This window comes from Zootermopsis nevadensis, unplaced genomic scaffold, assembly GCF_977971745.1.
Source record: "Zootermopsis nevadensis isolate Lab colony 2312 unplaced genomic scaffold, Znev_1.0 Znev_ptg000006l, whole genome shotgun sequence".
NCBI classification, from domain to species: domain Eukaryota; kingdom Metazoa; phylum Arthropoda; class Insecta; order Blattodea; family Termopsidae; genus Zootermopsis; species Zootermopsis nevadensis.
In genome coordinates this window covers 6,225,088-6,248,000 of record NW_028259138.1, presented here as the reverse complement: position 1 = coordinate 6,248,000, position 22,913 = coordinate 6,225,088, and the positions used below count along the sequence as shown (strand labels likewise).

Below are 22,913 nucleotides of genomic sequence, written 5' to 3'. Positions count from 1 at the left end.
TGGTAGTCCACCTGGACCGGTTGGCGCCGTATTCGGGTGCTGCTCGGGACGAGCAGCTTTAAGGAGGGGGTAGTATGACGTGTTGCATTGTTGTACTTGTTTATAGACATTGTTGCGTTTACATTGTTGTGTTTACATTGTTGCGTCTGTTTATTGGCATTGTTGCATAGACATTGTTGCATTAGTTTAAAAGCCTATGGACAATCGGCTTAGAGAGCAGTGTAGTAGGTGAGAGTGTGGAAGGAGTGTGCGAAGAGAGCTGAAGTGTGAATCGCTTGTAGGAGAAGTGTGTTGTAGACGAAATTATTTTTATAATAGAAATAAATTAACTCAACTCAATTAACGATAAATATAGGAAAAATGTACTGTAGTATCTTCAGAATAATCCATCCATTTGGTCCATCTTCAATCTCATCATTTCTTGAGGTTTGTGTGCCCGAGTATTGACCCAGAAGCCTGACCTTCAGAAAAGTGCTCTGACTCTTCCCATCAGCCATCTCCAGAACTTCTCTCTGATCCCCTTCTTCAGGCATTGCATAATCTTCTTACTCTTGCTGCCTCTCGGCCTGTTGTCGTGAAGCTTTGTCTCCTTCTCCACAGTGAATTCCCCTTTCAAAGCCCATGATTTTTCCTTATACTTCCCTTCCAAGGTTGATGATTTGTCTGGAACTGCTCTCTGATGTCGTACAATAAGCCAGATCACGTAAAGGTTGAGACACACATCGAGCACAAAGCAGGCTATGTCAGTTCCGGCATAGCTCTTGGGTTGGAGAGCCGTGCATTCTTGCCCAAAAATCTGTGCTATCCGGCACAGCATTTTCTCCTTGAAGGTTATAGTTGGTGCCGGGCTTCGAAATAACCGAGTTAGTGAACATGGCAGATAGTCGGTGTACGGATGCATTATCCTGTGATTTTCTAAAACGTTTGTGCCGGCAGAAACGTTTTAGAAAATCACAGGATAATGCATCCGTACACCGACTATCTGCCATGTTCACTAACTCGGTTATTTCGAAGCCCGGCACCAACTATAACCTTCAAGGAGAAAATGCTGTGCCGGATAGCACAGATTTTTGGGCAAGAATGCACGGCTCTCCAACCCAAGAGCTACGCCGGAACTGACATAGCCTGCTTTGTGCTCGATGTGTGTCTCAACCTTTACGTGATCTGGCTTATTGTACGACACATCAGAGAGCAGTTCCAGACAAATCGTCAACCCTTGGAAGGGAAGTATAAGGAAAAATCATGGGCTTTGAAAGGGGAATTCACTGTGGAGAAGGAGACAAAGCTTCACGACAACAGGCCGAGAGGCTGCAAGAGTAAGAAGATTATGCAATGCCTGAAGAAGGGGATCAGAGAGAAGTTCTGGAGATGGCTGCTGGGAAGAGTCAGAGCACTCTTCTGAAGGTCAGGCTTCTGGGTCAATACTCGGGCACACAAACCTCAAGAAATGATGAGATTGAAGATGGACCAAATGGATAGATTATTCTGAAGATACTACAGTACATTTTTCTATATTTATCGTTGAGTTGAGTTAATTTATTTCTATTATAAAAATAATTTCCCCCACTTAATGGTACCTGCACCTTGTCGTGGTGGTGGGGCTTGAGTACCTCAGTGACCCCAAGAGCTACTGGTAGGGCCTCCCTAGCCAGATTGGTCGAGGGGGAGAGGTCAGACTAAGACAGGTACCCTGGTCCTCCAGGTTGGGGGTTGGTCGCAAGGCTAACAACCTTGCATCGTAAAAAAGAATAAAGTTGAGAATAATTTGATGAATGAAGCCGGACTGTCCTCACGAAGACGAACATTAGCTAGGAACATGGATAAAAATTTGGTACTACATATTGGAACATGGAATGTGCGCACTCTGCTACAAGTAGGAGCGATGAATGGTATAGCTGATGAAATTATAAAATATAGAATGGAAATTGTCGCTATACAAGAAATTATATGGAAAAATAAGGGAGTAATAAATAAGGCAAACTTCTCCATATATTATTCTGGGAAAGACGATAGGCAAGGAGAATGTGGAGTAGGATTTATTGTTACCAGACAAATGCGTAAGGCTGTGCTGGCCTTTACGCCAGTAAGTGAAAGAATATGTACAGGGAAACTCCATAATATAACACTTGTTAATGTCTATGCACCAACCGAGGGGACAGAAGAGGTGGCAGTAGATGGTTTCTATGATGAATTGCAGTCTGTATGTGATAAAATTTCGAAACATGACATGATACTTGGTGATTATAATGCAAAGCTTGGGAAAGAAGAAGTCTATGTCAAACTATTTGGAAGGAATAGTCTACATGAAGAAACTAATAATAATGGCCTAAGGGTAGCACAATTTGCAGCTGCAAATAATTTAAGGGTCATGAGCACATACTTCCCAAGGAAAGATATTCATAAGGGTACTTGGAAAATTCCTGGAACAAATAATTTTAATCAAATAGATCATATATTGGTATCTAGGAGATGGGCGACAGATGTAGAAAATGTGCGCACATTTCGAGGGGCAAATTCTGACTCGGACCATTATTTAGTTGGGTTTAGAATGAAGCAAAAAATATGTATGGTTATGAAAGGGAAAATGGAAAGAATTAAAAGGTGGAATGTAGACAAATTAGAAGATAGGGGTACAGTACAGGAATATCGATGTAATTTAAACTTAGAATTACAAAAGATAGAAAAAGGGCCTAATATTGAAGATGAATGGAACTGCATAAAGAATGCCATTTTAAATACAGCACATGTAACTGTTGGAGAGACAAGAAGATCAAGAAATAAAGATTGGTATGATGATGAATGTAGATCGGTCGTGGAACAGAAGAAGCAAACTAGAATGAAATGTTTACAGCGAAATACGAGAGCTAATAGAAATCTTTATAATGAAAAACGGATATTGGCCACCAGAATATGTAGAAAGAAGAAAAGAGAAATGTTAGGAAGAAAGATCGACAGTATGATAGAACACCATCGTAGAAATGAGAGTAGAAAATTTCATAAGGAGCTTAAAGAAGTAACACAAGAATACAGACCGAAAGCTGTAGCATGTAAAGATAGTCAAGGAAATCTATTGACAGAGAACCGTGATATTGTTAATAGATGGAAAGAGTATTTTAGTGGTATCCTGAACGGAAATATAATTGAGACAGGGCAGCCAACATATTATACTGTGGATAATTACATTGAAGATCCTACGTTTGAAGAAGTGCAAAAAGTAATCAAATGTCTGAAAAATGGTAAAGCACCCGGAAGTGATGGGATTACTGCTGAACTACTAAAAAAAGGGGGAGTCAAGTTATGGGAGAGAATACATTATCTGATATTGTTGATCTGGAAAGAAGAAAAGATTCCAGAGGAATGGACCCTAGGAGTAATACAACCTATACATAAAAAAGGAGATAAAATGGAGTGTACCAATTATAGAGGAATTACACTTCTGAATGTAATATATAAAATCTTGTCAAGTATTCTATATAATAGATTGGTTGTATATGTAGAAGAGATGTGTGTGGCTTTAGAGCAGATAGATCAACGATAGACCAGATATTTGTATTGAGACAGATTCAAGAGAAAGCCTATGAATATAATATTGACTTAAATCATTTATATGTGGACTTCAAACAAGCATTTGATAGTCTCAATAGGGACCAAATGTTAAATGATATTCTCCTATTAGGGATACCATCTAAATACGTCAGGCTCATTAGAGCGACGTTGAAAGACTCCAAGGCAGTAGTAAGAGTAGATGGTGAGCTAACTAAACCATTTAATGTCAATATGGGAGTTAGACAAGGAGATGCTCTCTCAACAATGCTCTTTAACCTGACGCTGGAAGCATCTATTCAGAAACTTGAGATCTCAGGACATATAGGAATTAAAACAATACACGTGAGTGCATATGCAGATGATATAGCTATTATTAGCAGGAATAAAGCTGCACTGGAAGAAACAGTATTAAAATTGATAGAAGAAACAGAATTAAGGGGGCTAAAAATAAATGAATCGAAAACAAAATATATGAAAGTTACAAGAGCAGCAAGAAATGTCACAAATAAATTGAGAATAGGGCATTATAATTTTGAACATGTGCAGAATTTTAATTACCTGGGTTCACAGATTAATACTATAAATTCAGTAACTAATGAAATTAAAGCACGTATTGTGAATGGTAATAGATGTTATTATGCCTATCAGAATTTAATGAAGTCTAAAATACTGGGGAGGGAACTTAAACTGAGAATCTATAAAGTTCTGATAAGACCAGTAGTCACATATGGATGTGAAGCCTGGACATTAACTAGCTTTGATGAGCAACAACTTAGAATATTTGAACGCAAAATATTACGGAAAATCTATGGTCCAATACAGAATAGTGATGGCTCCTGGAGAATTAGGATGAATCATGAACTAGATTGTATCATACAGGGAGCAGATATCGTGAGGCTAATCAAAAGCAAAAGGTTAGCCTGGCTTGGCCATGTTGCAAGAATGGAAGGAAACAGGGTAACTAGAAGAGTGATGGAATGGAGACCGATGGGAAGAAGGATGAGAGGAAGACCACGGAAACGATGGATAGACGACGTGGAGGAGGATGTGAGGACGATGGGAGTAAGGGGATGGAGAAGAATTGTGAATGATAGGACAGAATGGAAAAAATTCATCGAACAAGCTAAGACCCACACAGGGTTATAACGCTATAAGAAGAAGAAGAACAATGTCTATGCAACAATGCCAATAAACAGACGCAACAATGTAAACACAACAATGTAAACGCAACAATGTCTATAAACAAGTACAACAATGCAACACGTCACAATATCTTGCAGGACCCCCATGTTAAGTACCGACAGTGGTTCATGTAATCAGCTCCAGTCAGTGAATAATGTTTCTAAAAGCTGACACAGGAATCTGAAGTAAGGATGAACAACGTGCATTTGGTGTTTTGTATTACTGACGACGTTCTTCTGGGTCTTGGCGCCGTGTCGACTCGTTGGTAGTTGCCAACGTTTCGGAGAAACATACTGTCTCCATCTTCAGGGCTGCCAACGTTTTGGAAGATGGAAACAGTATGCTTATTCAAAACGATGGCATCCAGTGACGAATCTACACGACGCCAAGACCAGGAAGAACGTCTTTTTCACCGCCGTGGAAACCTCACTTTTCACAAACTGTGTTATTGTTTGCTAACTGTACCTACGTTGCTTCGTAATTCGTCTACAGCCGTAAACACTTCATTGGGCACAATCTTGAGCGAATTCCACCTTCACGACAGATCTCACTAAGATGCGTACACATGTGGGCTATGATGCCTTGCAGTCTTGTCGGTGTTTACTTACAAGGCTACACGTCGTCATAACCCACGAAACCACAATCCCCATTTACTGCTATAAAGACTGAAGAAATCTCGCGTAGATGCATAAAGCTACATACGGATATGTAGGCATTCATAACTGCACATATAATAAGTACACGCAAGCAGGTTATGCATGTGTATAAAAAGTAAATATGAGTACATACACACTTCTGTGCATAACAAAGTTCTGCTCCACGACTTTTTAAATTTGTTTCATAATGAAAGGAAAACGTATCGGATAGGAAGTGCTAATGCGTTTGTGTCCGTCAAAGTAAATGTACAGAAAAGTTAATAATGATACTCAAGGTGAAATTTTGCAATGTGTTTTATGATGGAACTACAAAGTGAATTTGTCCTTTGTAAAACATTAAAATGCCATTATTTTCATGGTTAGTAAGAGCCTCCTCAGTCACGGCCACAGAGGTCAACCCGGGGTCATTGCCGATGTCACTGTGAGAGCCTGTCACTAGATTACAAGTGTATAAAATTATACAATTAAATAAATAAATTATTAACCAACTTCCTTTGCACAAAACTGTCTTTGTTTATGCATAATTACAAACTATAAACGACAATGCAGCCAATGATGGAAGATGCATAACCGTGTTGTTCATTACGTCATTCTGTACTATCTCGCTTATAATATACGTAATAGGATGCTGAATATTACACCACGACGCAAGGAGTAGCACAACTATGTAGTACGGATTTTAGATAACAAAGTAAGTGACCAAACACCTAGTTAAACTAAAGGCTAAACTAACGCATAAACAGAATATTCAAAACTGGATCAGATTATAAGTCAGCTGAGTCCAACTAACACATTTATATCAATAGCTCTATCTAGTGGGCCCAACTGTGTAGGAACCTGAAGACGGAGATAGAGTCCCATCTCCGAAACGTCGTTTTACGTTTTATATTTACTAGACGATGGAAAATTTTTATTCAATTAACACATTTATCTATATTTTTGTCCTTACTTAGAGCACAATGTCGCGAATAATAAATGTGAAGATTTAGAAGGATACATACTCTCCTTGCATTTGCCTGGAGACCAAGTACGATTTGAGGTTCTCTCGGTGGCGAGTACGAAGATGGCTGCCTTCTACTAGAGTACGCGGCGCATTTTTTTGTGTGTGTGTGTATTTTCCAGTGTTTTCCAGTTCACCATACACAATCAATTTCTAAACGGACTCTCCCCCAACATCAAATTGTTTTCTTCTCAATAACAGTAGCTGTTAATAAAAATGAAAACAATTCATTCTCCTCACTAAGAAACATGTAAATGCCGCCATATGTAATTTCAGCTAACTGGTGACTCATGGCAGATATTTTTTTCTTTTCTGGTCTTTTGGACTTTATTGCCTATTCCTACAGATCTGTAGCAACAGACGTCATTTCAGTTTTATTCGTATATCTCAACTACGGCCAATGGTTATGTGATGAAGAACTGAACTAGCGACCCACCGCTATATTTATCAGCCACACACTGACAGCGATCTTGTATATAACCAGTGACAATTGCTGGCATAAAAGTAAATATGTCCCTGTGCCATCACGCCAGGAAGGCGAATGAGGGAATGGAGGTTAAACTCCGCATATTTTTATCTCGGCATTTTCAGCTTCAGGGCTGAACCTCAGCCCTGAAAACGAGGGCAGCATTTTCCTCCGAAATGTTGCTATTTACCTACAAGTCCACCGACCGGGGTTCGATCCCCGACGGGGGCAGAGGATTTTTCCTCTAGCCTCTGCGTCCAGACCGGCTCTGGGGCAAAGCCTGCCGGGGCGTGATGCTGACCACTCACCCCCATCTAGTGCCGAGGTCAAGGAAGGGAGGAGCTATACCTCCACTCACCCCAAACGCCTACATGGCGTATAGTGGGACAAACTTTACTTTACTTTACTTTTACCTACAAGTCCACACGGTTTTACAACGTAGAAGACCAACATAGAAATTTTCACCGCCATCACAACCTCAAATCTCACACAGGAAATTATTTTAATTCCTTATATAACGACGTTTTCTCAGTTGAGTACATTTTAGTTGAAAATGTAGACTGCTGAGTAATTTCATTCTTTGCGGAGTAGTTAAAAAATGTTGGATATCGAAGGAGGGGTTCGTGGCCTAATTTAAGGCAATATGCCGATTTTCACTGGAGGGACAAATGAAAACCACGAAAATCCAGTCAGGAGAGTCATTCTGTGAGCAAATATTTGAACCAGAGACCTTCCGAATAGAAATCAGAAGTGATAAGTCACTCGACCTCGATTTTCGGCCGTTCCTATCGTGTTTTGCAGAATATAATTAGTTGTATTGCTTTCTGCGCTATTAAATCTTCCGTTAAGAAGGTAAAATCTTTTGGATCGATTACAGCTTGCTGTCACATAAGTTCAGAATATTTCGTCTTCCAACTTTCAACTAAAAACAGGTCGGTAAATATTAAAATTGGCCTATACACGAGTACAGGTTTTACTCATTTTATACAGGTATGAAATTTGGTCTCTCACACTAACGTAAGAGAGTAACACAGATTGAAGGTGTATGAGAACAAAGTACTCAAGAGAATGTTCAGGGCATATTTGTGTAGAAGTAACACGAGACTGGAGAAAGTTACATAATGTGAAACTTCACCATTTGTATTCTTCAAACAGAATAAAATGCACGGGGTACGTGGCAAGCAATTAATAAATTTTACGTTGGATTTGAAGTTTTCGCGGCGGTGAGTCTGAAGATGGCTGTCTTCTGGGTTGTTGCGCCGTGTAGTCTGGTAGAAGTTTACCGACGCTTCGGAGATCCTTGCGCAACAACCCAGAAGACAGCCATCTTAATATGTTTCAGCCAGAAAACCTGGGCAGGACAGAATAGATGGGAGAATAATATTAAACCTGCTCTTAAAAAGCAGTGTTGGGTTTTGTGGCCTGGATTAAACCAGTTCATACTATGATTCACTGTTATGTTCTTGTCGATACAGTAAATAACTTCTGGTTTCCGTATAAAATATGGAAAATTTTGGCCAGCTGAGTGACTACTAGCTGCTCAAAATGACCTATCTCAAATGCACGTAATTATCAGAGAAGGTTTGAGCAGAAAATGTCATATGTCGCCATATGAAAGCACCTATCTTGATTAATGTGTATGTGGCCGATTTATACCGTAAGCAATATATTAAAGGCAACTTAAACATTTCATACTTAACAGGATAGTAATAAGTTTTCATTCACTTTTGCGTATTCTCTCGGCTTATAACACTATCACAATTTCCAGTCTTAAAAATTCTCAAATATAAATTGCATAATCACATCAATGTAAGCCAAGGTCTACCGCCTGGCCAGACGAAAACAACACACAACTCTTCTATCCAAATGGCATGACTGGCATCAAGAGAGAAGCAGGGATTCATTCGTACTGCTGCAGCGTCCCGGTCAGGCGGTGAATAGCAAATCTTCGCATAAACTCACAGTTGAATCGCTTATTGTCTCTGCATAACCTAGATCAGACCTGTTCGACTGTTTTAGACCTCAAGCCACTTTCAAACATCATAAGAAATGAGTTCAAAGTTGTAATATTGCGTAACTAACCACACAGAGCAGAATGCCTTCTTGAGAAGTTGACGGTCAGCCGGTTACTCAAGAAATTCCCTGCCTTTTATGGGACAATTTTGGATTCAATTTAATATTATCCCACCACCGATGACTACGTCTCCGAACATGCTTATTTCCTTTTGGTTTTTAGACTAGAATTTTGTATAATTTCTCCACTTTTCCCACGCGCGTTTCTTTTATTCCTTAATCTGGTGGCTCTAGAATACTTGGTGAAGAGATCAAAACTCTGCACATCCTCATTTTGTACTGTTCTCTTCTTACTTCTTCCCTCTCACGTCCAAATATTCCCTTGAAAATGTTGTTCCCAAACATCCTTTACCTTAGGTTGAGAGACCGAATTTTACACCCGTTAAGAAAACTGCTTAACATTGAGCCATAGCTTTATGGTAACGTATTTTCAACTTTTGGTTTTTAATACGAGACGGAAAATAACGCATTTTGAACTCAATGGTAGCAAGTTTTCCTCAGATACCACTTGCTATACATTTCTTCGTGAATGCAATTTTGATTTGTTGGAGTCGCTCAAAAAGAAAAACCTAAAGGCATGAGACATCTTTGTGATCACAGGAGAAAATGGGAGAACACTATTAAAATAAGTCAAAGAAATAGGGTACGAGTATATAAACACAATTCAAGTGACTAAAATAGAGTCTACTGATGGTATATCAACAACATGGTAAATAATCTCTGTATCCAATAAAAGGTGATGAATTTCCTGACTTGCTACACGGATATCAGTTTCGCAAAAAGAAATATATTCCACAGATTATCTGATTAGCAATTCTGCACTACCCTATTCTTCAGGCATCAACGAGACAAGAAATTGTTAAATGAACCGGCTAAGTTATCTGTAACTCTGACGGCTTCTGGATTTGTAGTATCACCTTCAGGTTCACATAAATCAGGAATAAATGATACATTTTTAGGGTGTTATTGTTTCTTGAACAGAAAAAAAGGGAATCTGCATTAAAACCACACATATTATAACCTTTCTCTCGTCTTTCATCACTACTTTTGGAGGTGGCCTTAATACTGAAATCAGCTGTTAAATAAATAAATGCATCCTTGGAATCCCTAGGGCCTGGACAATTGGTTTTCAATTCCCGGCAAAAGCCGATATTTCTCTTCTCCATACCTTACAGACCACCTCTGGGGCTCGCCCAGTCTCCTGCCCAATCGTCACCGGATATCTTTCCTCGGGCGTAAAGCGGCTAGGGAGTGAAGCTGACCGCTCACCTCCATCTGTTTAGAATGCGTGGAGCTACACCTCCACTCACCATACGTCACATGGAGTGCGCTTAATTGAGTTTGAGTACGTCTTTACTTTTACCTGTCCTCGGAACTACTGCGAAGTATCGCGATAACACTCAACAGAAGGTTATGTGTCGTGCAGTTTGTATTGCTCCTGGCTCCCACCACGGTTTCAATGGAATATTCCATAGGAAATAGACGCGAACTTAAACAACAGCTGAGTGCTTTTGCGACACAAGATAATTCTTTCGTTTCTGTATCCATTATTTCCGGTCATTATTATTATCACTGGTGTGATTATCACAATTAAACAGTATTTATTATTATTATTATTATCATCACATCCAAAATTAATAAAACGGAGAAAATTAAGTTCGTCTGACAACAAACCGTTCCAGTAGACCTATCATATAAAATTGCATTAAAATCTGTTGAGTAATCCCAAACATCAAACATACTGAATGACCGTCAGACACGACGTCTCTATTGTTTCTCTGTGCAGAGAATTTATAACAAAACAAAAAGTTCTGGGTAGAACTATCAAAGCCTCCTTTCCTACTGCGTGTGTTTCTAGTCATACATAGATATGGCATGGAGGTAATGCAAGTTTATAATCTTGCAATGAAACGTAATGTAACTCATGATTTTGGTTTCTGGGTTCAGCAGATTTTCTCATGATCGAGCCCCAATCGCTTACAACTTTCAATACGTAAAGGATCGTTATTACTAACATTAGGATGTTATTATTGCTATTATATTTGGGGCAAATGTATTACTTACAGATACACATATTCTGTTTTAAATTTATTGGATATAACTTTCAAGATTCGCGCCGTCTTCATGTTCGTGGTTGCTGTCTATAAATCATATTTCTTGCATGATCTGTGGGTCTGTCAATGATGTATCTTCATACAAAATTTCATATGCCCAGTTTCAATGGCTCAATATACAAAACTTGCTTCAAAGGACTATCACTGTACATAATTTTGATTACCAGAGATAAAGCGACTCTAGTGTCGCAAGTCCAACGGTCCGCCATAGTTCTTACCAACCTTAGCAAATTAAACAAACTTTAAATAGCCTCCAATGACATAACGCTCATACTGACTTTCGTCAAAATTGGTCAGCTGGTTCGGGGAGACAATTACAGACAGCTTAGTGATCTCTTAATGTTGTTTTTTTCCTTAATTAAGGAAAGTAAGCTAAAAATACTTACACATTTGTTAAAAATAAAATACTGGATCCGAAATTTCTTTCAGGACATCCAAAAGTAAGTTTCTACAAGCCCACAAAATCCTCGTTACATGAAAGATGAATACCATATTTCAACGCGCATGCAAATTTATTAATTTCATATAAATTATACTATTTAGGGTAGTCCTGGGGGTTTAAAGGAGACTGTGGTGGAATTTACTGCGAACCGACCCACTTTCCGAAGTACAATTTACAAAAACGGCCAAGGGTTGGTATAAATGTTTCTTCACCTCACACAGCACGGCCTTCTACACAAGCAGACATCAAATCATCGACGTGTTACAAACCTACCATTCCACAGAAGACCTTACAATGAAAGAGACTCTATCTGAACATTAACGTCATAAATAAGCAGTCTTCGCTAGTGTAACAGTCCAGACACTAGAGTCCTGTGGATTAACGCTGCAAGGGCGAGCTGGTTGGAATTCCTTAAAACAAAGAGTCGTGGAGAATATCTTGAGAGAAGAAGGTTAAAACTCTTATAAGCTTGTGTTTCAAAGAAATTATAAAATAAAGGTACAATTAGATTCACAGTCAATTACTATCTCTTCGTTGCACATTCGATCCCCGTTAACGACCCTGAGTCCCTAGTTAGCTAGAGCAATAACCGAAGAAGGTGGACGGTTATACTAGCATCAGTCAGCTAACTACCTATTAATAGATGGCTTACTGAACCCGAAGGTTCATCACCGAATTAACCAAAGCCCTCCACCGGACCCTGTCCTTGGCCAACAAAATCCAGTTTCCTTCAACTCCTATCTCCCATAAATCCCGCCTGAGATTATCCTTCTTTCTACTTCTAGGTCTCCCCAGCGGTCTCTTCCCCTCAGGTTTCCCAACCAGTACCCGGTGCACACCTCTTGTCCCATCCATGCGCGCTACATGCCCCGCCCATCTCATTCTTCTCGACTTAATCACACTGACAATACTGGGGGAGCAGTACAGATTTTTAAGCTCATCATTATGCAGTTTTCTCCATACCCCGTACTTTTCTCTCCTAGGTCCAAATATCCTCAACACCCTGTTCTCAAACAACTGCAATCAATGTTCCTCCCTCTGAGTGAGAGACCATGTTTCGCACCCATACAAAAAACAGGCAAAATTATTGTTTCTTGGCTTATGTAGTTCTACAGACGTTTTATGCGGAGGGAAAACAATTGGGGTTTCTGTAGAATCACCTTGGTCAGAGATTACTTCAGTGCACGGTAGTTTTAATGTTGTTATCTCATTGGACTAATGGAAATCCCATTCATGATACAAACGCGAAAATTGTTAAAGAACGGGCAAACATAAATCAACTCCTTTGTTGGAACAGGATTAAAAACACATAGATAATTTCGGAATTCACCAGGAATATTCAACCCATGTTATCTAGTAGGACCGCTCACTAGTTTATCAGCAGTGTGGTAGTGTGGTTGTGTGTTCCCTTTTGTTGACCTTAGCTGTCTTATCTGTTAAATGCCACGTGTTCTTATGTCCATACCAGGAAATCACATGACACTGTTCTAAGTACGATGCATACATGACGTGCGTATTGAACAATACAATTTAAATCGCAGTCTCACGTCGTTACACAAAGATACAATATAGCACGCAGGAATGAAGCTTACAAGTCAGTGCCTGCTAGTCCATGCTCTGTAGGATTAAACGTGCTACAGGGCTCAACAACCCTTCAGTATGCTAAGATAGGACAAGTTGGGACAGGTTTACTTGTACCAATTGTGTCCAGTCTAGCAGGCAAACTAAAGGCATTCTAAACCTCATAAAAACAGGTCCCCGGTCCGTGGGTTACCACAGACCTTCAAAGCAAATGCTTGGATTCTACCTCAAAATGAGTCACAACAGCCTAATTTAAAAAAAAATCAGAATCATAATATAATCCATTCAACACAAAATTACTAATCGATCACATGTTTTAGAGCTTTCATTTCTGGGTCATTTACATAAACACACAAACTGTTTAATGGCAGCGTTTCTCTGAATTTGTGTGTTTAAGTATCCATACACTACCATTTTACGCGAGACTTTGGTTATCACAGCGGCGAGCATGAACACGGCTGGCTGTCGTCTGCGTAATTGCGTTGTGTGGTCTGATATAAGTTTATCGGCGTTCCACAGGTGCTTGCTACCTTTATCACTGAAGTAGATAGCACTCCCTGTTCGCCCGGAACCTTTCCCCCCCTTCTCCCTTTCCCCTGAATGGCCCGCACCCTCCCTTTTCCAACCTCACAATTTCCCAGCATCGCGACTTCAGCCATGCTGGTGAAAACAATAGTTTCTCCCAAACGCTGGCATCTACACCCTACAAAACCTGCTGACCGAAACTTCTACATGAAGAAAGGCTATAGATGTGTATCAATCCAAAGAATATAGATGTCGTGACCGATATTTTTCATTTCGTATTAGGGGTTTGGTACGAAGTCTAATCTTTTATATTATAATCTAATCTAATCTAATTCAATGGCGCTACATTTCCAATGAACTTGAAGTTTTAAGAACTTCCTCAAACTGGTATTGCGCTCAAATCTTCTTTCATGTCACATGTGGTAAATGATGGCCAAGTTCGCACTTAGCTATCAAGCTGTCTTATCTTACAGGAATTACTTCTGGACTCCAAAAAGAAGTTTCTGTTCCCATATAGCAACTTGTCCAGAAAATATTAATAACCGAACACAGTGAACGAGCGATTTAAGCCTCGACAGCTCCCGTTCGGGGCATGCGTTTTGCTTCGTAGGTGTTTCGAAGGGCAGATCCCCCGTCCAATGAGCCCTACAAAATGTCTGATAGATTCGTTGTTTCATTTAAATCTGAATCGGAACAGGCCAGAGGGCGTAAACTGTGGTAACTGAAGAATAAGAATGATAAGTAGCAACACATACAATAGAATCATCAGTGCGGACAGATACGAGTGAGATGCAGTCAAACAATAGCTTAATAATACCGGCTTCAGCATGGTCCACCTCACAAACTATGTCAACGAGCTACTGAAACCACAGATAATAATAGTTATATGAACGATGCAACGTTCCTGACCTCGACAGCGGGCCGAGTACGACCGAACCAGGTCTCGTGTATCTCTAATCCAGTTGTATCGGACACTGCTATTTCCTCCGAGCGAATGAGTGAACCCTCCGACTGATTATGATGCATGTGATGTATTCGTCCCCTGCTAAAAGAAAATGTGTATCTAACCAAAACTACACGGAACAGAATCCGTCCTGAGGAACTATCACTCGGCTGAAGAAGAAAGCCCTAACCTTCCATACAACCCAAAGGTTTGCTGCTTGTACACAGGGAACCACCACCGATTCCTGTCTCGAGTCAGATGAACCTAGTCCACGCCCTAAAGGCCGCCATTCACGATCGCTCCAGATGGATGACATCCGAATGGATGACGTCCAAACGGATGTCGTCCAAAGACGTACTACATTCACGGTCGCGTCACGCCAGTCGCGGTTTGTTGTCACTCTGTGAAGTGCGTGGTGTTTGCGATGGACGAAGAATTGGTACTAGCTACGGCAGTATGCCTGTATATTAAAAGAAAAAAACCAAAACGAAAGTGGTCAAAGCAATGGCTCTTAAATAGAAGCAATTTAAGTCCTTATGCTCCTTTCTGAAGCAACTTCTAAGGGAATTTTCTTTGTTGGCGGTAGGATCTTTGGTTTTAAATAAAACCACCAATTCTTCCATTGCTAAGCTTCTTTTAGCTTTATCATGAAAGTCTTCATTACTTATCTGCCACAAACATGGCATCTCTCTATATTTCTCAATCACCTCAATAACAAACTCACGACCCGACATTATACAAGTTTGGACTTCACTGGACGAAGGCTCGTGGCAGACTGGCATGAGAATGGACCACGTTTCCGCCACTCACGAACCGTTTTGGAGTGACTCGATCGCCGATTCCCCCATTCACGATACGATGGCGCGATGGAGTGATGGAGCGATCGGATGGATTATGGCTCGACAGAATATCCAAACGAGCCCACCACGCCACGCCAATGGACTTCAGTTTCCGCATTCACGGTACAATTTTGGAGCGACACCGCGCCATTTGGACGAATGGAGCGATCGTGAATGGCGGCCTTAATATATTTCGTTTAGGCCAATTTTTAACCATCCTATCAATGCCTAGGTCTCCTAAGTAGCATCTTCCCTTCAGGTTTTCAGACTAAGATTTTGTACGAGGTTCTCATACATATTCATGACTGCCATTAAGATCGACAACACTTGCTTCATAACAAATTCTTACGAATCCGGATGAAATAATAAATTAAAATTCTATCAACGTCTTCAGATGAGCTGTGGTTATTAGTGGTATGTTCTTACAAACAAATGCGTTCTTTGCGATATGGCATACTGCAATGACCTCAACGTTCAGACATTCCGGACAAAACCTTTCATTGCAGACAAAGAACTGTTACAGATTCAATGCATACAGTCATATATATCATTTATATTTTAACGAGATCTGTATAATTTGTACCATGCTCAACTTTTTTTGTACGGACAGCCGTTCAGATGAAAAATATAAATAAACGCTTGATTTAAACTGTTTTACAAATGTCAAAACCAAGCTTCGAAAAAAAAACCTCTTAAATAGTATTATAGAGGAAACAAGCGGACAGATCTCCCTATTGTACATTCATTTTATGCATAGTGCAATCTAAGCATAAACAATTACCACTTTAATTTATTTGTGGTATTATTCAACGACGCTGTTAGTAGCTCAGACAGCGTCGAATGACAGGATGATTAATGAACGATGAATTGGAAAAGATATGGAAGAAAGCTTTCGTGGCCTAATTTGAACTATTATACCGGAATTGTATAATAAATTCATTAAAGTATAGCAAATGTAATGCAATGGCCTGTATAATGCCTTGGTCAGTCCAATATGACAGAGAATTGATTGTACAATTTTTTGTGATACTCACCAGATTGTCAAACGCAGACTGATCTCCCTCAAGTCGTGTGGCTGGCCGAGGCTTGTAGCCTGTGGACTGGTAGCGGCTCACTGCTAAATTTATGCCAGTCTGCAAATTTTAGTTAGCCTTATATAGTTTACGACAAGTAAACGAATTACTGATCAACCGACAACCATTTCACGTTTTAATTCTTGTTTGACAACTAAATATTGACATCTTCAAGTATGATAATATTAGTTAATATTATTATTGGTCGTTTTCACACAACGAATCAATACGACATGCTCTTGAGCTCGATTGCATGTCGACGTGTTTTTGAGCGCTAGAGAATGAAAGATTGATTTGTTTTGTGAAGACGGCCAATAAAATATTATCTAATTTGATCACAATATGACGCTCCGATTTAACCTAATTTACTCAAATCCTCAAGTGCAAACATCCAAAAGTTAGTCGGAATGACAAATGGGATATCGAATACGTCACAAAACAAACACGTACAATAACCACTCAAAATAACATAAAGTTTGCACATTACGTGATTTACGTGTTTAAATTAAACATATCTCTTTGCCAGTGGCGATCCATTGGAACACGGTACGTAAATTGATAAGCTGTGTTGGTGATACAGAAATGTCACCGGTGGCGATATAGTAGAAAACGTAAAAACGATTCAAGGCGATTGACGTTTTCGTATCAGGCTGTACAACGGAAGAACGTAAAAGACACTTTTCGTCCCCCCCCCCCCCTCCCCAGCTAGTACTTAAGATAACAAACAACAGTTCCCTTGCCTGGAAACGGCACTTCTACGTTGAACGGGTTATATGCAGTTTTCATTTAGTATCACGTAGGGTATTAATTTTTGTGTTGTAAATAACATGTTCAGGTTCCCCATTTGTAAACAGATTTGTAGACTACGTGACGTGAAACTCCTCAGGAAAACCCACTGTTACTGATCAATTAATTAGAGGTTGAGAACTCGCTATTATTGTAGTCTTTGCTGAAGGGCACCAAAAACGATCCATGAATATGTAAAAGCAATTTGCGGTAGAAAAAGGAAGTTTGTGTCACACGTTTTACAGGGTTTGCCAGACGAAAATGGCGAATGCTCCAGTCTGGTTAACAGTGCGCGGCTAGACCACAAAAAATTGAGGAATACTAAATAAATGTTTTACTGCATAACACAACATGATAATGACAATACCTTAGTAATGTGGTGATCTGATAATACTGCATTTCAGCATGATTGACTTCCAGATCAGAATTCACTGCTGCTTATGAAATGTTCATTCATCGTGATACACTAACTTTTGTTCCCGAGACAAGTAAACACCTGTGACGTAAGCGGCAGGGAAGTCACGTGTTACATTAGTAGCAGACCGAAAAACGTCGTGCTTGTTCTAATTTCATGCTTTTGATAATAACACCTCTGAGAATTCTTACACTGATCCATATTGTTTTTTGTATTGGTAAAATCATCAAGTTAATTACGTTCGTATTAAATAGGTGGGCATTTGTCAATGTTTTCAGCACAACAGTCTGAATAAAGGAAATGCTTCAATGTAACGGACTCTTAATTTTAACCTTAGACCAGACGCTATTGAAAATTTCAAGCAATCAAGGTAAATGGATTTAAACAGTTTAAATGATATCACTGTTATTAGTACACGCATGTAAATAAATTAATATACAATCTGGATATTTGGCAGCTGTGCCATTAGTATTAAGAAACATGATGTTCATGTCATGCTGTCAGCACAGCCATCAAAAATACTCACTGTAGAAACAATCTGATGAATCTGTTTGTTGCTACAAATCTTCTGAGACATTGTTTTTGTTGGGTTCTGGGATTACATTAATTTGGAGGACCAAAATTTTAGTCTACACTTCATGGCAGTTTGTGACAATCTGCAATCCTATTCAGGCAGTACAAATGGTAACCATCTGTACTAACAATTAGTTAACTTACTTTTGTTTGCACATAAAGAAACTTATGTAATATAACGCAAAAGAAAGAAAAAAAGAAGATTCCACTTACTCCACAGAAATCTTTCAGTCATTTTTCAAATAACTATCAACCCATTGGCCCGTATGTTCATCTTTTGCAAATACAAATCTTTTCTTGCAAAGCTGATCACACTATAGTTATAAATTGGTTTTCCTTATTTTAAATAATTTTTTAAAAATGTTTAAAGCTCTAAATATTAAATTAGGTCTACTTTAAGTCATGCACTATACCCACTTTTATTATCCTAAGCTGTTTCTGAGAAATTCAATAAAATATGACTTACAATTCGTGTTAAGCGAGAGTTCTATTGGACTGATGCAAAATGAACTTCTACTGTACCCCTCAAATAAAATACTGCACTAACATCTATTTAGTACTTTCAGAGATGATCCACCCCCTCCATGTGCATTACTGGCACATTTTGTGCCAGTAATTAATGTAACAAACTGTCTCAATATACCTATACAAAATATTTCACATTTAGAGTACACGTTCTCTAAATACACATGGAAACAAGACAACTTACAATTCAAGTGTTAATATATTATGCTTTTACTGTGCATCACTACAAAACAAGTCTCCCATCACCATTATAAATTATATCTTCAGGTATGAGGTCAGATTATTATTTGTAACATTTAGTGATGGAGGGTGTGCAATAAAGAGTAATCTCATAATTCACATAACTATTTAGAGAACGGATGTACCAACTGTTTCCAGGATATAAATTACAACAATAAATAAAAGACTAAAAATTCAATTCCATTGCAATCTGGAGAAAGAATAGAATAAAGTGCAGAATCAACCTATCCACTTTAATTTCATATTACCAGTTCACAATTTTTAAAAAACTGTTTCTCTTGTAAATCATCAAAGTGCACTATTGCAGCTACAAAGCCACGTCCTCTTATTTGTGAAGCAAAAATTTAGTACAGGGGAAACTACTGTTACAGCACGAATCCCTTACTACCTGGTAAAGTACTTTTACATCCTCAGACAGTCTTGTAAAATAATTCTATATATTTGGAAGTGACAGCTAAGCCAAACAATACGGATTCAACAAATTCAAGGATTGCTAGGGTAAATAACAGTAACCATGTTCTCAAATATCAATTTATTTTTTCAAAAATAAAGTCATTCATAAAAAAGATTTATGGAATCTATCTTCTAGATCACATACCAGCACACAAAAATATCTTATTGAAGGTGAATGCTAATGATATATTGTAGAAAATGCATGTATATACACATACCAGAGCTTCTTTCCTGTAACTTGTTTAGAAAAAATGAGGATTCTGATAGATTCAAAAACTCAAATCTCTGTTCAAAAGGCACATTGCATATTGGAAGGATTTGCATTACAAATGTAGACTGCCAACAGGCAATACATTTTCTACAAATTGTTGAAAGCACTTTCAAATATTAAATCACACAACAAGCAATTAAAACTGGTAATGATAAATATTCGCGGCTCAGCACTTTTCAATATAAAACGGCTCTTAGCGAAAATTCTAAAAATTCCCTGCTTAGCAAACCATTCAAAAGATAAGGTAAATATAGCTTTGCACAGCATGTAAAAATCACATATATATATATATACACACACACGAAAGTATTACCACATTGGGTTGCGACTAGATGCACATTTACCTCCTATAACTTATAATAGGGGGCCAGAAATGTGAATGTTTCCTGTATGAAACATATGTCCACTTTATCGATTCAGGAATGCATATTTGTAAATTCACACTCAGCATCAAAGACGACAAAAATGTAAAAAGAAGTCACTATAGTTTCGTAATACTATCAGTTTCCCTTTGGGAAATAAAACCGTTGTCAACTGCAACGTCTGAAGGATGAGAGGGGGCACCAACTTCAAACTAATCCTGTTCTCAATATGACGTCGCTTGTGGCGATGAATTACGCAAGTTCGGACAAGGCCAGTTGCTGCTAAACTAGCCTCGCGCCAGGCACCATTTATTTTCCACGCACTTGGACCGGTCATGCGTTCCCAACTGCTATATCACGTAGGTATTGAAAACTAAAGTTCGGTTTTCTTCGTAAACTTGACTATTTCCACGCAGATTTCAAAATTGAGCATACCTTTGACCCTTTCATATAAGGGCATGTTTCCTACACAATTTTCAAAATTTAACTGAATGAAGACAGGCCGATATACAAATTAATACAGACACTTTTATATGTTAAGTATAAGCTGATGTTACAGCTTTTGTTGTGACTATTACATCTCAAGTTACCTTAAAAACCAAACCCGTAAATAAAGAGGCAAGGATATTCCTGGTACACACACACACATCGCCGGGTTTCATCCCGGGGAGTCCTCGGTTCAGAAGTGGGCGGACACCATTATTTGGCATCCACTGTGCACGTGATCCATCACTTGTTCTTTCAGCTGGCACACCTGTTCTTTCAGCTTATGCACAACACTGCCGAGTTCTGTGTTCTCACCTTTCAGAAGCTTTACTTTGTCCTCTAGTCTAGAAATACGCTCCAACTTGCGTCGTCTGCATTTGGAAGCTGCTATCCTATTCCTCTGCCTCTTCCTCTCCAGTTTGATCTTCTCCTGGCACTCCATGTTGATGGGAGACAGCGGTGGTGTCGATCCGAGACTTGGAACAGTTTGTGGTTCATCTTTCACCATGATGGCTGGAGCTGGAGACGACAGAATACCGTAACCAGCAGACGATATTGGAGGGAATGAATTTGCCTGACTGATAACAACCTGACCATGTGGCTCCAGCGTTGTATAGGTGACGCCGACGCCTGCAATATTGTTACTGCTGGTGACAGGTACATCTACGGGCTGCAAACCTCCCGTTGAGCTCATCTGGCTGGAATCGCTCGTATGTAGCTCGTTCAATGCATCTACAAACCCGCGTGCATACATCTCCTGTTCTTCTGTCACTGTCCTGGGAAATAATATCTGTGTTGGAGTTGGCGTCGTTGTAACCAAACCATTCTGCTGTGCAATTATAAGTTTCTCAAGCTCAGGAGAGCCTAATTTAAGCATGTTGAGATCAGGCGAGGACAACACTGGGGCCGCGGTCACAGCTGCATTAAATTTTGGCCTTTTCGCTGGCCCCCGAGACGCATTCAAGTCCAAAGTCATGCTTCGTTTCAACTGGTTTACATCACCATTTAACCTATGTTGAAAAGAGTGGTCCTCGTAAAACGTAGTCTCCATCTTGGGAGGAACACAGTTACGAACCATCAAGAGATCGTGCTGTTCACTCTTCATATGAAATTCGTCCCTCACCACACAACCACTGCACACAACAATAACGCTGGTTGTCACCGCGTGTTCAACCACAACAAGAATGACTCACTTCGGCGATCAATACGAACAGGCGCCGTGACTACGAAGTTTTCGCGTACAACTGCTAACGTGTAACCTGCTTCCTCAGTTGCAGCTTTGTGAATCAAGTTTATCCAACCGTACAGCTTATATTCTGTGACTCACAAAAGTTATTTTTAACACATCACGTCACCAAACTACGTTTTTATTGGTTAGCGATTACGGCATCTATTTTCTGCGAAGTGCCAAGCGCGCTCGCTATTGGTCGAGCCACAAACCATAATGCGGTCATCTTTCTCTCTCTCTCTCGAACTTCCACGCATGCGAAGAAAGGGAGAGCGAGACACCAATATTATCACATGGCGGGCGGGTCGAAAGTATAACGCGCAAACAAATTATGAGGGAAGTCTAAGAAACAAAATTTATGCCAGGGTCAGCTTGTTTGGAGGATTGGATTAGGAATGTACGAAATTATCGATTACAACTTTGAAATTAATACACCAACAACACGATAAACAAAAAGTATGTGTAAAGTAAGAAACAAGATAAAAATCTCTAAATGTAGGATACACATAATTTTAAATAACGTACGAATGACAGAAAAATCAACAGACATACATTCCATGGATCAATAAGATAGTCAGGTGACAATAGGATGTGGAAAAAGTCATAATAATAATATTATACATATTATAAAGTATAATTTATACTATTATATAAATTTCACATAATACAAACAAAAGGTTCAACTAAACTAGTGATAAGTTACAAATAAATCTAACATTACATACAGAAGATAAATTTTCACATTTCTAAACAATATAAATTCGACAGAGTAAAAGGAGTGTGTAATTAAGCATCTTCTTAATGCTACATTAAATTGTGACTTGTGAGATTTGATGGCAGACTGCTGAAAATTTTGATCCCTGCATAATACGCACTCTTCTGAAATCATGAGAGGTTGGCAATTGGTCTGTGAAGCTGAATTTTATTCCTTGTGTTGACAGTGTACAGCAGAATTAGTTTGAAAAAGTTCTTGGTTATCTACAATAAAGTCTATTAACTAGAATATGTATTCACAAGGAAGAGCTAATATCTCTAATCTCTTAAAGAGACTTCCACATGAATTTCTAGGTTTGACAGCAGCCATTAAACTAACAATTTTCTTTTGTAAAGTGAATATATTTTTGCTGTTTGATG

At 39.1% G+C, this 22,913-nt stretch overlaps 2 protein-coding genes across 2 annotated transcripts in view; both read right to left on the bottom strand.

Annotated features, from left to right (window-relative positions):
• Positions 1-19,376, bottom strand: part of Dhc98D (Dynein heavy chain at 89D) — a 286,807-nt gene extending 267,431 nt beyond the window's left edge. Inside the window, exons 1-2 of the mRNA XM_087343616.1 lie at positions 17,594-19,376; positions 16,402-16,500 (exon numbers count right to left, since the gene is read on the bottom strand). The gene's annotated coding sequence lies outside the window, so the exon portion shown is untranslated. The remainder of the gene's footprint in view (positions 1-16,401; positions 16,501-17,593) is intronic.
• Positions 19,377-19,496: 120 nt separating this feature from the next.
• Jra (Jun-related antigen) lies at positions 19,497-21,850 on the bottom strand. The gene has a single exon (XM_022060180.2). The coding sequence runs from the start codon at positions 21,654-21,656 to the stop codon at positions 20,745-20,747; it is 912 nt and encodes a 303-aa protein (XP_021915872.1). The 5' UTR covers positions 21,657-21,850; the 3' UTR covers positions 19,497-20,744.
• Between the last annotated feature and the right edge of the window lie 1,063 nt (positions 21,851-22,913).

Bases quoted from the DNA above. Each gene is read 5' to 3' on its own strand.
- Jra (XM_022060180.2), bottom strand. From the start codon at position 21,656: ATGAAGAGTGAACAGCACGATCTCTTGATGGTTCGTAACTGTGTTCCT.